The 12,945-nt window shown below is 36.3% G+C and overlaps 1 protein-coding gene across 1 annotated transcript in view; it reads right to left on the bottom strand.

Moving 5' to 3' along the window:
* Nucleotides 1–12,945, bottom strand: part of FAM91A1 (family with sequence similarity 91 member A1) — a 47,082-nt gene that overhangs the window by 20,797 nt on the left and 13,340 nt on the right. Inside the window, exons 9-15 of the mRNA XM_019032795.4 lie at nucleotides 10,107–10,213; nucleotides 9,564–9,602; nucleotides 8,950–9,062; nucleotides 8,081–8,196; nucleotides 7,318–7,430; nucleotides 6,941–7,027; nucleotides 4,941–5,073 (exon numbers count right to left, since the gene is read on the bottom strand). Coding sequence (XP_018888340.1) covers nucleotides 4,941–5,073; nucleotides 6,941–7,027; nucleotides 7,318–7,430; nucleotides 8,081–8,196; nucleotides 8,950–9,062; nucleotides 9,564–9,602; nucleotides 10,107–10,213 — 708 coding nt within the window. The remainder of the gene's footprint in view (nucleotides 1–4,940; nucleotides 5,074–6,940; nucleotides 7,028–7,317; nucleotides 7,431–8,080; nucleotides 8,197–8,949; nucleotides 9,063–9,563; nucleotides 9,603–10,106; nucleotides 10,214–12,945) is intronic.

The following is a 12,945-nucleotide window of genomic DNA, read 5'->3' as shown; positions in this document are numbered from 1 at the left end:
AGAGAACCACGAGAGATCACTTTTAACTGCAATAGGCAATTTAACGTAAAGACAAATTGCTCACTCAGAGATGATCAGCGTCACAGGGCATTTTAAGCAGGTACTCAAGTAGATACAACACTTGAGCTCACCACAATAGCAACAAGAGATACCTACAAAATTATTACAGTAGTACCATATGTACTACAGGTAATTGTATGCAGTTACAGCTTAATACTATATCTTTCCATTTATTTACATTTCTCTCAACTGCAATGTCGCTGTGTGATCTGTAAATGTGTGCATTAAGTTTTGATATGTTTGAATGTTTTATAATGGATCTGTATATATTTTATGATAATAAATGATAAAATAGACTAGTATCTACATATATTTTATGCATACATGACCTATGTAACTTTTCCTTAACTTCTTTGACATTTCTAGGCTATGAGATTTGTCTGCAAGTTTTTCCAAGTTGTCACAAATTTCCAAAAAAATGTTCCAAAACATTTACTCATAAAAATTAGCCCATAAGTGGACCTGTGCAATTCATAGCCACGTTGTTCACTTGTCAACTGTATAATGAAAGCCTAAGTGCCAGGAGAAGCTATGTGCTTCTCTCCTCCAGTTTCCGATCTCTACAAAGAGAATCATAGCCAAGTCCTCATTTTAGTATAGGGGCAAGAGCTCCTCATTTGGAAATGTGTACCCTAGATTTCTGGTCCGTAGAGCATGAACTCACTCAACATACAACAGATTTTAAGCATTCTTATTCTTAATCCTTTTGAACAATACGAAATCCTATTGCTCTCTAAAAAGAGATATTTAACGTTAAAAGAAACTTCAGAAGATCAAGGTAGCTATATCCTCCTTCAAGCAAGAATACATCTAAAAATATAGATATATACATATAATGGCCTCCTGAAAATGCCTAGAAGCAATGAGCACAACTAACACCAGTATCTTGGTCTCTAATAGCAATCCCCAGTAAAAGACATTAGGCTCCTAGGACAAATGGCTGATTCCAGGACTGAGGCAGAATAAATACACAATAAGATGCTATTGCTTGGCCAGAAAGTAAAGAATTGCTTAGCGGAGAAACCTGGAGGCATGTCATAAGGAGAAAGGAGACAGGAGCAAGCTTAAAGGAAATCCTCATGGCAAAATCTGAGAAAACTGGGGCACAAAAATAATTGAGACAATAATGACTAATCGCAGACTACTGAAAAGATAAGAATTCATAAATTCATACAGAGAATACGAGAGAATGCCTGGTCACAACTGCTAAAAATGGCAGAACTGCTAAAGTGGGGGAAAAATTACCAATTTCCAACCATCAAAGTACAGAATGGTTCAGGCAAGAATCACCAATGGATTCTAAATCTAGGAGGAAACACTGATGAGGAGTGGGATATCTGCATGGTCTCAAAGTATCTCCCCACCAATTGTTTATCAGTTGTGAGAGAAAAAAAATAGTTGACTATACAGTGGAAAAATCAGACAATGCATTAACTGGGTGATCAAAATTAACATCACCAATGAAGGGTAGATGGAAAGCATGGGGTGTGAGGAAGCAGGATGACAGGGTGAGGTATAGGATAGCAGATCACAGAATGTTTAACCATAACGTCAGCATATTTTCTGGGAGGGGTCCTAAAGGAAGGGCTACATCCTGGCTTAGGTTGAGGGTGAGTCAAAGTTCATGGGGCTGGAAGAAGGAGAGAAGCTTAAACAAGCTTTGGCTAACAAGCATTTTGTTCTGATTGATAATTCAGAACAGGCAGTTCAGCTCACTGCTTATGAGGCAAAGTAAGGGAATTTGGAGGATCTGTTTCTGACCTGTCATAGGTGAACAGAAGGGAGTGGGGAATTCACCTGTGAATCTTATCTAAGTCATGCGGGGAAAAAGTGGGTCCTTGCACTAAGCCCCTTCCCAAAACACAAAAGAGTGAAGGGACGTCTTAACCTTCAGGCAAAATTCAACATTATCAATGTCAAGTATAGATAATATTTAATGTATACTACAACAGGGAAAGTAGGAAGTCTAAAGAGTTCATGGTGGTTAGAACACGTTTCTAATAGCTTGACAACTGTGATTGCTTTCCTACAAATGTGGTTTAATTCCTAAACATTTCCACAGTACTAGAATGCCAAATTATAAACAGTGGTTTTTATGTCTGACTTATACTAATCACAGTTAAACAATGTCCTTTTAAAGACAAAGATACCTGGGGGAAAAAATCATGCTTATAAAACGAGAAAAAAACAGACCACACATCACTTTTATTTATAAACAGTACGCCGTGCTATTTAAAACCAAGGGATTAAGGACTCCTAGGACTAAGACACTAGTTCCATGTATAACAGAGTTTGCTTGTATAATATCACAATGCTTCTGCTTTATAGTAGATAACAAGTACTACATGATATACTCAAAGTATAAATTATTAGTGACATAAAAAGAAAATTCTTTTTCCTCTAACAAGATGCTTAAAACACCAATACTAGAGGATTTCTTTTTTTTCTTCTGAGACGGAGTCTCAGTCTGTCACCCAGGCTGGAGTGCAGTGGTGTCATCTCAGCTCACTGCAACCTCAGCCTCCCAGGTTCAAGCAATTCTCCTGCTTCAGCCTCCCGAGCAGCTAAGATTACAGGTGCCTGCCACCACACTTGGCTAATTTTTATATCTTTAGTAAACACGAGTTTTCACCATGTTGGTCATGCTGGTGTTGAACTCCTGACCTCAAGTGACCTGCGTGCCTCGAGCTCCCAAAGTGCTGGGAATACAGGCACGAGCCACCACACCCGGCAGAGAATTTCTTTTCTAAAAAAGAGTAAGGTTCAGTTACCAAGCCCAGTAACTGCAGAAAGCAACATTTCTCAACAGGCTGAGCATGAAGCCTTAATGCCCTAAGATATCCTCTACATAGAACGAATGACCTTTTTCATGCATTGAGAACGGTACTAATGTGCACCATCATTAGAAAAACTGAGAAATAGTCACGCCAATCATTTCCATGTTCTGCAATTCAGATGAGGAGTTAAGCTAAGAAATGCTGGTAGCAAAAATGAAATTTCGTAAGTAATTGCAGGTTTGGTCTTAAGGGGAGGCATTCATCAAATTTAACTTTGGAGACCCAGCAATTATTCTAAGCAATTAAATCTCCAACTAGGGTCAGGAACAGTCTAACATTAAACCCACCTTAAAGGTTAGGATTGCACAGGACTATTTTCATAGAGAATAGGTTTAGATTTACCATTTAACTTACTTCATGGTACACTGACTATTCATGGGGAAAAAATTTAGCCCAGCCCAGACTACTAAGCAACAAATGTTTATGGGTAAATGAATACAAAGCTTAGCGTTCAAGAGAAGATAATATAGGGACAGGGCAATGGAAAAAAAATCAACAGACACAAATTCAAGTCTTCCATTCCTGGCTCTTCCATTTACTAATAATATGGGCTTTGATGACTAAAAAACAAGCAGAAGATTTAGCTAATATAAACTCCAATTTCTTTACCTATAATAGGAGTTACACTTCACTGGTCACTAGTACTCTCTAACGTTCTCACATTCTGTGATAGGCAGGAAAGGACAATGTATTTCAAGACAGCTTTAACAGAGTATTTCAAATCATCTAATACATTATCTCCATAAATCACTAAAAAGTCCCAGAAATTCCAGGAGTTTTATATCCAAAGACATCCTCAAGACTGTGCCACTCACCACTGCTTTATCACATGATTTAGTATTTATTAACCAAAAATGGTTATCCATCAACAAATGCCTACCAGTAAGTGCTTAGGACTCTCGGCATTTGGCAATTTAATATTCTCAGTTTTAACTATTTATGAATGATCTCAAAAAGAGCCCCAGTGTGTAACAATTTGTAATTCTTCAGATAAGGCATATTAAGGCTGCAGAAGTGAATCACTTGATACCAAGTGAGTCTAGCCTCACTCAAGTAAACTACCCAGCATGTTTGTTCTCACCTATGTGACAGCTTGTTAAGTAACAGCTGAATCCTCCCCCAATTTTTAAAATTGAGCTGAAAAGAAAGCCACATGCTAGTGAGAGAATAAATGAAAATGGAGATGATTAAGAAACTGATGTTCTTGGCCAGAAAAAATAATTTTTAGGTAAATGAAACTAATCAAAATTAAATGTTATAGTGGTATTGAGGACCCATGAAGCCCCAAGACACAACTCTTGTGAATGTCTAAGAACTTGAGCCAAGTGCTCATGCAGGGGTGCCCAAGCCTAGCTGAGCACTGGAATCATCTTTTCAAAAACACACATTCCTGAGTGCCATGCCACACCTCAAAACCTACTGAATCCAAATCCCCATCTGGGTAGAAATTCTGACACCATCAATTCAACTAAAGTTTGGGAACCCCCAACTATCACAAAACTGAGAGTGCCCAGTAGGGCAACAGCTCCATTAAAGTTCATCAATACCTTAAAATTGCCGCTACTTCTTTTACTCTTTAAAAAGAATTATCTATTTCCTTTTTAAAAGTAAAATCTTTTGGTAAGTATTGCAGTAGCATTTGAACAGAAGGCTCCTCTTTATTCTTTTCATTATGATGGAATCTTTCATTCTTGAAATTTTATGCTTCCTACATTAACTAAAATTTTGCCCTTGTTCACCCCTCAGAGCTGATGCCTGTTCTAAATTCCATCCAGCTACTTAAATAAATTAACACTAACACTTTTGCAGGTATTGAACAGATTTAAATACTACAAATGTTAGTGGCACATGAGAAAAGTAAAATAAGGTTAAGAAACAGTTAACAAGCAAGAAATTCACAAAACAGGCCTCTAGTTATAAATTAAATATGCTATCTACACAAAATACGTAAGTGATGATTATGTAAGTGAGCATGATCTGTTTAATTTCTTAGAAAAAAGTTTCATATGATCATGTCTTCAAAATTAAATATATTTATCATACCATAATTGGGTTGGTCTGGCTGTGCAGTTTGCGCAACTAGATCTTTGTTATGACGCAGAAACAGTATTGTGTTTCTCAGAGTAAGTGCATGATCAAAATATCTCTGTGCTTCTCCTTCACCAGTGCTCTGAACCTAAACCAAGAGAAAATAGATTTTTGCAACAAAAATACCACTTTTATGCCATTCACTCTAATAATCATATAATAGAGATATAAGACATTATTTGAAAGTAGTAAATCAAAAATTTGCCCAGGCAATACCGAAACAAGTTATTAACCTCAGTCTTGGTTGAGTTCCCAATTTTACTACATCTATGAAGATAGAAATTACTTCAACTAAGACTAACAATTTTAGCAACTGAATAATGCTAAGTTATAGCATTATATGTTACGTGTTCCAAATGATTCAAATAGAGTGCTTAAACAACTCTAAAACCCGTATTCTGCTCCATCTAGGAAAGTACTCCAAGGTCAACAGTTTTCCCTATAATTCTCATAACTTTGTTCACAATTCTGTATTACCAGTTACAAGTGACACTGGAGTCTGTGATTCAACATAGCTGTTCACCATTGCTGAACACACAGCTTAAATTCACTCAACAAAGATTTACTTAGTGCCTCCTATGGACTATGACCTCCCTAGGAGATAAGGATAGAGTAATGGACAAAACCCCTGCCTTCACTGGCCTTATAGTTTAATGCATTCTCTTCTGAATAAGTCTGAATAAGTCACCTTTTAATAAGTAGAGACACATATCCCAGAAACAACACAGAAAATGGAATGATAGGTCTACCAACGGGAAAATAACTAAATCAGATTTGCATAAATTTAAAAAATCAATCTTAATCAAGATCAAACTACTTAAAAAATAGCTAAGAATCCGCTTTAAAAACTAAGCCTCAGACTGAAAGGCTTTCCCAAGAATGACTTTGTGATGAAAAAGAACATAGATTTATGAGTAAAAGAGCAGAAGTCAACTTGCAATTTGCTACATTTGATAAAAGACTAGCTGAGGTGAAAAAAAGATAAAAATCAGAAAACCAGAACTTGAAATGTGCAGTAACATAGTAAGAAATTTATTAGTAAAAGATAATATACAATAAGAAATGGGGTTAACAAATAAAGAAGCATGAAGAAATAAATGGCAGTATAAAGGTAAAAGTAAAAGAGACCAATTAATAGCAAAGGATTATCTCACACATATTTCTGCACTAATAAAAGTAAAAATCCTATGGAGTAGGAGCAGTGAAAAATGTTACAGTCTTTTTTTTTTAAGATATAAAGGAGTTGCAGAATCACCACAAATTCTCTAAACAGCACATTGAAAATACAAAGTTCATCATAAAGCACAAAAGGCACCAAAACTATTAGTCAAGGAACAGATTAGGCACACAAACTATTTGAATACAAAGAGGCCAGAATAAAATATCCAAAGAATGAAAAACACCAATAAAGGGCAATCAGATTTATTTAGAGCTAAGGAAAACTAGGACTGTACTCACGGGGAAAAAGGTGGTTAAGAGCAAATATGGCTGAAGTCTTCAAGATGCTAAAAGGGATAGTGAGAGCGGACATAAATATGATACCCAGGGATATTGTTCCAGATTCAAGGTAAATGGAACAAAAACTTCAAATCAAACTGCTTAAGAGGTGATCTTAGAGAGTCATACCAGAAAAAAAATTGAAATGCTATTTTAGCAAAAATTCAACTTAAAAAATTACAGACTAAAATTTCTATACCCCATTTCTTCATTATCTCAAATTATGTTAAGAATTAGATGAGGTAGACATATCACTTTAAAAATCACAAAATCAATTCACCCACTCAATATGTTTAAGTCTAAATGACTGTAAGAGTACTAAGTTGGGGAATGAGGTAGGAACGAGCAAGAATACACCGAAAGCCCATCCAAATCAACAGACTGTGTAACTGGCATTCTGTCAAGCAAGGACAGATTCCAAATGCCCTAACATCCCCTTACATGCAATCTACATTTACCTTTTCTAATTCTATAAGAAAGCTGTCCAGAGACTCATCTGAGAGTTTGCCTACTTCAAACATTGTGACTGCATGACTTTTCAAGTTCTGAAAAAAAGAAACAAAATATTAAAGTTCTACTTCTCCCTTTTTATGCTAAGCATAATATCTAATATTTATATTATCCTTTCAAATATATTTAAACTTAAGGATCGGGGGGTGAGGGGCTAATTCTTCCAATCACAAAAGGACCTTCCCTGAAAGTTATTATACTCCTCTAAGTCAGTTGTGCTTCGGGAATAAATGTAGTACTTTAAAAAAGATATAAAAGCATTAAATTATTTTATATCTAGTATTTATTTTAAACACCTTCATATTTAAACAAGAATTGGGCTTACTGGTGAAAGATTTCCCATCATTAAGAAGGCAGTAAGAGTGGAGTCAAACAGGAATGCGATGCGCTTTGTGTGTCCTGTAGACAGACTCAGGCTGCTTACACTGGCTGTGTCAGCTGAAAAACACCATAATTTAAAATCAAGTAAATGGAAATTATTCTTTGCTTACCATTTGGAGTGAAAGTATTTCATTTCAGCTTTATTTGATAACCAGAAAGTACATAATTTTAAAAAGGCACTATTATAGTCATAAGAAGTTCCAGCCATACCTATTTTGAAGCGCAAAGAATATTAAAAAGCATTTAACCCTAGGCCTTGTCCACTATGCTGTGTTTCCCTTTGGGCTTAGCCTCACTATTCTCTTGGGCTGAAATGGCTTTCCTTCCCTGAGCAGCTGGCAGGCTCTTCTTCATTCTTAGCTCAAATAACATCTTCTCTGTGAAGGCTTCCCAAACATCTCTAGCCAATTAAGGGTCTCTTCCTCTTTGCACCCTACAAGCATTATAATTGGTGCCCATGTTGTTGTAATTTGTTTGGTCACATTCCCTTCTCTCTCCTTAGACTTAATTCTTAGAAGAAAGGTACCATATTCTTGTCAATTTTATACACCTAGGACTTAGCACAGTGCCCAAAATATAGTGAAACACTCAAAGACTGCGTATTGAATAAAATCTAAAATAAAATTAGAAGGTAACTGTAAGAGTGTATGTTTGGACATGTGCCGTACCTACAGACAGACTCTATGTTAAACTGAGTTACTGCTAACCTGGATCTTCTTGACTATTTGTATCAGTGTCAGTTGCCGATGAAGCTTCTTGTACAGGACTCCTACTTTCCCCTCCATCCCATGACAAGAGCATCTTCTGTGGATCTAAGGTACTCCTATTAATGAAGAATGCATTTGCTTTTTAAAAATCATATAAATGACCTTACATTAAAATATCTACTGAAGTTAAGACTTAAATTATGAACAATCCATCAAAATCCAGTCTTATATTCAAGCCCAAAATTAAGACGCAGCCCAAAAATGCTCTGCCTACATACAACAAGGGTTCTTAACTAAGATCCACGGATAGGGTTCAGAAAATTCAAGAACCCTTCAAGATTTTATGTAAAATATTTATTCGCTTTTTTTCTGGGAAAAGCCTTCTTAGTTTTCATTATATTCCAAAAAAGATCTGTAACACACACACAAGATTAAAAATCACTAATATAAAGGGCTCACCTCAACTGACAGGTTGAATAAATAAAATTTCTGGGCCAGGTGCAGTGGCTCACACCTGCAATCCCAACACTTTGGAAGGCCAAGGCGGGTGGATCAGTTGGGGCCAGGAGTTCGAGAGCAGCCTGGCTAACATGGTGAAACCCCACCTCTAACAGAAACACAAAAAATTAGCTGGGCATGGTGGTGCACACCTATAGTCCCCACTACTCAGGAGGCTGAGGCATGAAAATCGCTTGAAACGGGGAGGTGGAGGTTGCAGTGAGCCGAGATCGCGCCACCGCACTCCAGCCTGGATGACAGAGAGAGACTTTGTCTCAATAAATAAATAAATAAATAAATTTATGTATGTAAAATTAAATGTCTTTTCAAAAGGAAACTCTAATATCTCATACTGAATAAATTTAAGTTACTTTAATCTGTTTACGGATGGAACATTCTTCCATGATGAATGAAGCTGATCCAAATTAATTACTTGTCCCTTCTTATGGGCAAAGCCCAATCGGCAATACATTGAAACAGCATTCTGAAAGGAATATAAAGGAAACTGATTAGCATTTAAAATAAACTAGACATCACAATATTTGTAGAGAAAAAATAGTGTAATAGACTAATAGTGATTCTCAAACATTTTCATCCAGTAACCAGAAACTATTTTCTGCTCCTCCCTTAAAGTCTTCATAAATGTATAGGAGGGAATGTTTCCAACTCTCTTGCCTTGCCCTCCTTACATCTACCCCTAATGAAGCAGGAGTTGTTGCTTTAACGGACCTCACTACAAGATACTGCTTGGGCTGCTTCTTGCATGAGTGCTCTCTTTTCAGTCCATGTGTTTGAATCCCAATTTAGAGCCCCTTATCCTGCTCTTTCCTGTCTTTGCAAGTGCCCCTTTACTGTGCACGTTCTCTCAGACAGCTAACAACAATCTCAATGTCTTCGTTTCTCAGTAGCTTATCAAGATAAAAATCTAATAGTAAAATCCACTCAGTTATCACATCACCAGTAAATGAGTATAAAAATAACATACCTTAACCAGGGATAAGTCAATCTCAAGGACATTTGCAAGCTAGAAGATAAAATTAAAATTTATTTTTACATTCTTAGAATTAACAGCACATTACACAGTTGTAATAGACCAATATAATCATAATCAGCAAAATTTTAAGTTATGAATAATTAGAAGACTGAATAAATTTTGAATTCAGAACTTTCTTCTTTCCCTATCTCTAAGATCCTTATAGTACAAATCCAGGGAGTGACCATAACAATTTAAGATTCCTTACTCTTTAATTTTGTCTCATTTAAAATAAAATTCCTGGATAGATCAATATAGTCTACAATACTTTAGTATAAAAAGTCATATAAAAAGTTAACCAAACTATAAATTATTAACTTAAATTTTAATATACATTTATAAGAATGTTGAGAATAATGACATTTAAGTGTAATAATGGTATGATCTCCCCACATGGAGAGTTTAAAAAGATACTACCATATTAAATAACTTTACTTACTTTACACAAACTTACAATCTTGAGATTATATTTTCATGAGACGTTGTCAAACTTACCTCTGCAACATTTGTGTGCTCATCTATTGAAACAAATATCTTATAGAGTAGAGTTTCAAAATAATCACCTTGCACTCGATTCATTACAAAACCTTCAAGAGGTGGAACTAAAACAAACAGAAGAGATTTTTCTCAGTGATACAAATTTTATAAAACAAGAAAGTATAATTTACATATCTAATTAAAAAAAGAAACCTCTAACTTAGGGACTGAATGCAGCTTTTGATTTATTTATCCACTCCATAGCAAGTTTTCTGAAACTCTACAACAATACGTACACAGAGAAGACTCTGAAGGTAGACACGAAATCCACAGAGTTCATTTAATTCACCATGGAACTCAGAGTTACTGAGACAGGTAACTCAGAAATGCTGGATGACATGGGCTTGGTAGAAGGGCGAGGGAACAGGGGCTGCTTCAGAATGGGGGAGCCTGCAAAGGGTTTCTGATACATGTGTTTTTGATGCCTCATAGGCAGCAGGGGTGAGTGGGCAAAAGCTGAAAAGCAAATGACTGCAAGAAAGAGTTGCTATGCTATATGAAAACCAGGTGGATGCAAAGTATTGGCTCTGTCTCCCCATCATCCCTACTCCATCCTAAAAAGGGAAATTCATCTGCATGACCATCATGTTTACCAGAAGTCACTGGGCTAACTCGTTCTTTGGGGCTTTCTTTTCTGGTATCCTCCCCAGTGGGCCTCAGTGGCAACAGGGTCAAGATCCCCTTTAGCACAGTGGGCAGCCCAACCATCACTCTCCACCTGAATGTTCATTCATACTCACTTCTATCTCTTTGGTCCAAATGTTCTAATCTGATTTACCAAAGTGCTCTGCCCAGCCAATAAAAAACAAGCTCTATGCTTTCCTTTGCCATTCTCCCCTGTGGGTACATTTACCCTGAAAATATCCTGAGAAGGAGGAATGCCTAGGCCATAGTAGCATTTGGGTATCTTTATGTCCCCTGGCCCTAATATCATCTAATTGTACCCAAAAATTTAAATTATTCCTAATAGTGAAAAATAAGACAAAATTCAAATGGCCAAAATTAAGACACTGAAAAACTACAATGTACATACATCTGAGGATAGGTTATTCACTTTACAGATCTGGCTCATGTCATTTTCTAATTTAGTACTACCTATATTTCTAGTCATCTAGGTACTTTTAATGATCAATGGTTTCTTTTTAGAAATATTTTAGAAATCCCATCTTTGACAACATTAATTATTTCCCTACACTATCAGCTATGTAAATAATAATAGCATTTATTGAATGCTTACTAAGTGCTAGGCTATTACCAAGTACTTTATATATACGTTTTCATTTAATCCTCCTAACTCCGTGAGTTGTACAGTAGTATAATTACCCCTATTTTTAAATATATCTATTTATTTATTTATTTATTTATTGAGACAGGGTCTCACTCTGTCACCTAGGCTGGAATGCAGTGTGGGGATCGTGGCTTACTGCAGCTTCGACCTCCCAGGCTCAAGCAATCCTCTTGCCCCAGTCCCCCAAGTAGCTGGGACTAGAGCCACATGCCAACACGCATGACTAATTCTTTTCATTTTTATTTTTGTAGAGAAGGGGTCCCTTTATATTGCCCAGGCTGGTCTCGAACTCCAGGGCTCAAGCAATCCTCATGCCTTGGCTTCCCAAAGTACTGGGATTACAGGTGTGAGCCACTGTGCTTGGCCAGTTACCCCCTATTTTGAGAGATAAAGAAACCAAGGCACTATGAGATTAGAAATTTTCCTAGGCCAAAATTTGTATCTAAGCAAAAAGAGTAAGGTGACTCTACATGAAGAAATTTGAAACAGTGCTAGCATTTGTCCAAATGCTATTGGTTATCCAAAGAGAAGAAAAATAAGTTGAACCCTTATTCCACATCAAATATGAAAATAAGTTCCAAACAAACTGCAAATTTAAATATATACGACAAAAGTTCTAAGAATTTTCAGACTATTTCTATATTCTACAGGTATTCCATTCAAGCATAACAGAAATCAGGAAGCTATAAAAGACACACAAAATACAGTTAGAAAACTTGATGAATAATGGAATAAATGTATTTAATAACAGAGCCTTTCATGATTACTCCCTTAAAAGTATTTCTGATCTCCATTTATATTTATATCACCAACCATAGTGCTTGTTTGTTTTGTTGTGGAAACGTATCTGAAATGCCTCTTTTGAAATCACATTCAGGTATTATTTGTACTGAATTTGATGCCTTCCATGTTGTCAAAACTGTTTTTATGTCTTTATTCTAATTTGGGGAACAGCCAAAGAGGTAACATGGTGACAAGGGTAAGTTCAGCAATTATCATCCCATGGGTCTGTCGGTACCACCAAATACCAGCAGCTACTAAGTGAAGTATGGTAGAACACATCAATGTAATGGGGCAGCCATCCATCTGACCCTTCTCTGACTGCTTTTTTCAAATGAATTTAGTTTAGCCATAAGTAATATTAAAAGTTACTCTAATGTGAGTCAATGTTCAAACTGACAGTCAAACTGGACTGAAATGAACTAGTCAAAGACTAATCTTTTTATTAATAGGTGGATCTCAAATGAATCAACGTCAGCTTATCTGATGACAGTAGGCACTAGAGTAATACTTTCATATTTTCCAACTGTGACAGGAAATCACGGCCACCTCTGTCTTCAGAAATCATTTCCTTGTCAAATCTTTCTCATTTTAAAACTAGTATTTTGTTACGGCATCAACTATACAAACGCAAATTAGTATTTCCTGTACTTCTTAAGGTATCTTTCCAAGCTTAAAATAGGACGCAGGCCGGGCATGGTGGCTCACGCCTGTAATCCCAGCACTTTG

Source organism: Gorilla gorilla, chromosome 7 (genome assembly GCF_029281585.2).
Source record: "Gorilla gorilla gorilla isolate KB3781 chromosome 7, NHGRI_mGorGor1-v2.1_pri, whole genome shotgun sequence".
Lineage (NCBI taxonomy): Eukaryota > Metazoa > Chordata > Mammalia > Primates > Hominidae > Gorilla > Gorilla gorilla.
The sequence above is the reverse complement of the archived record's forward strand: the minus strand, read 5'-3'. Positions and strand labels throughout refer to the sequence as shown.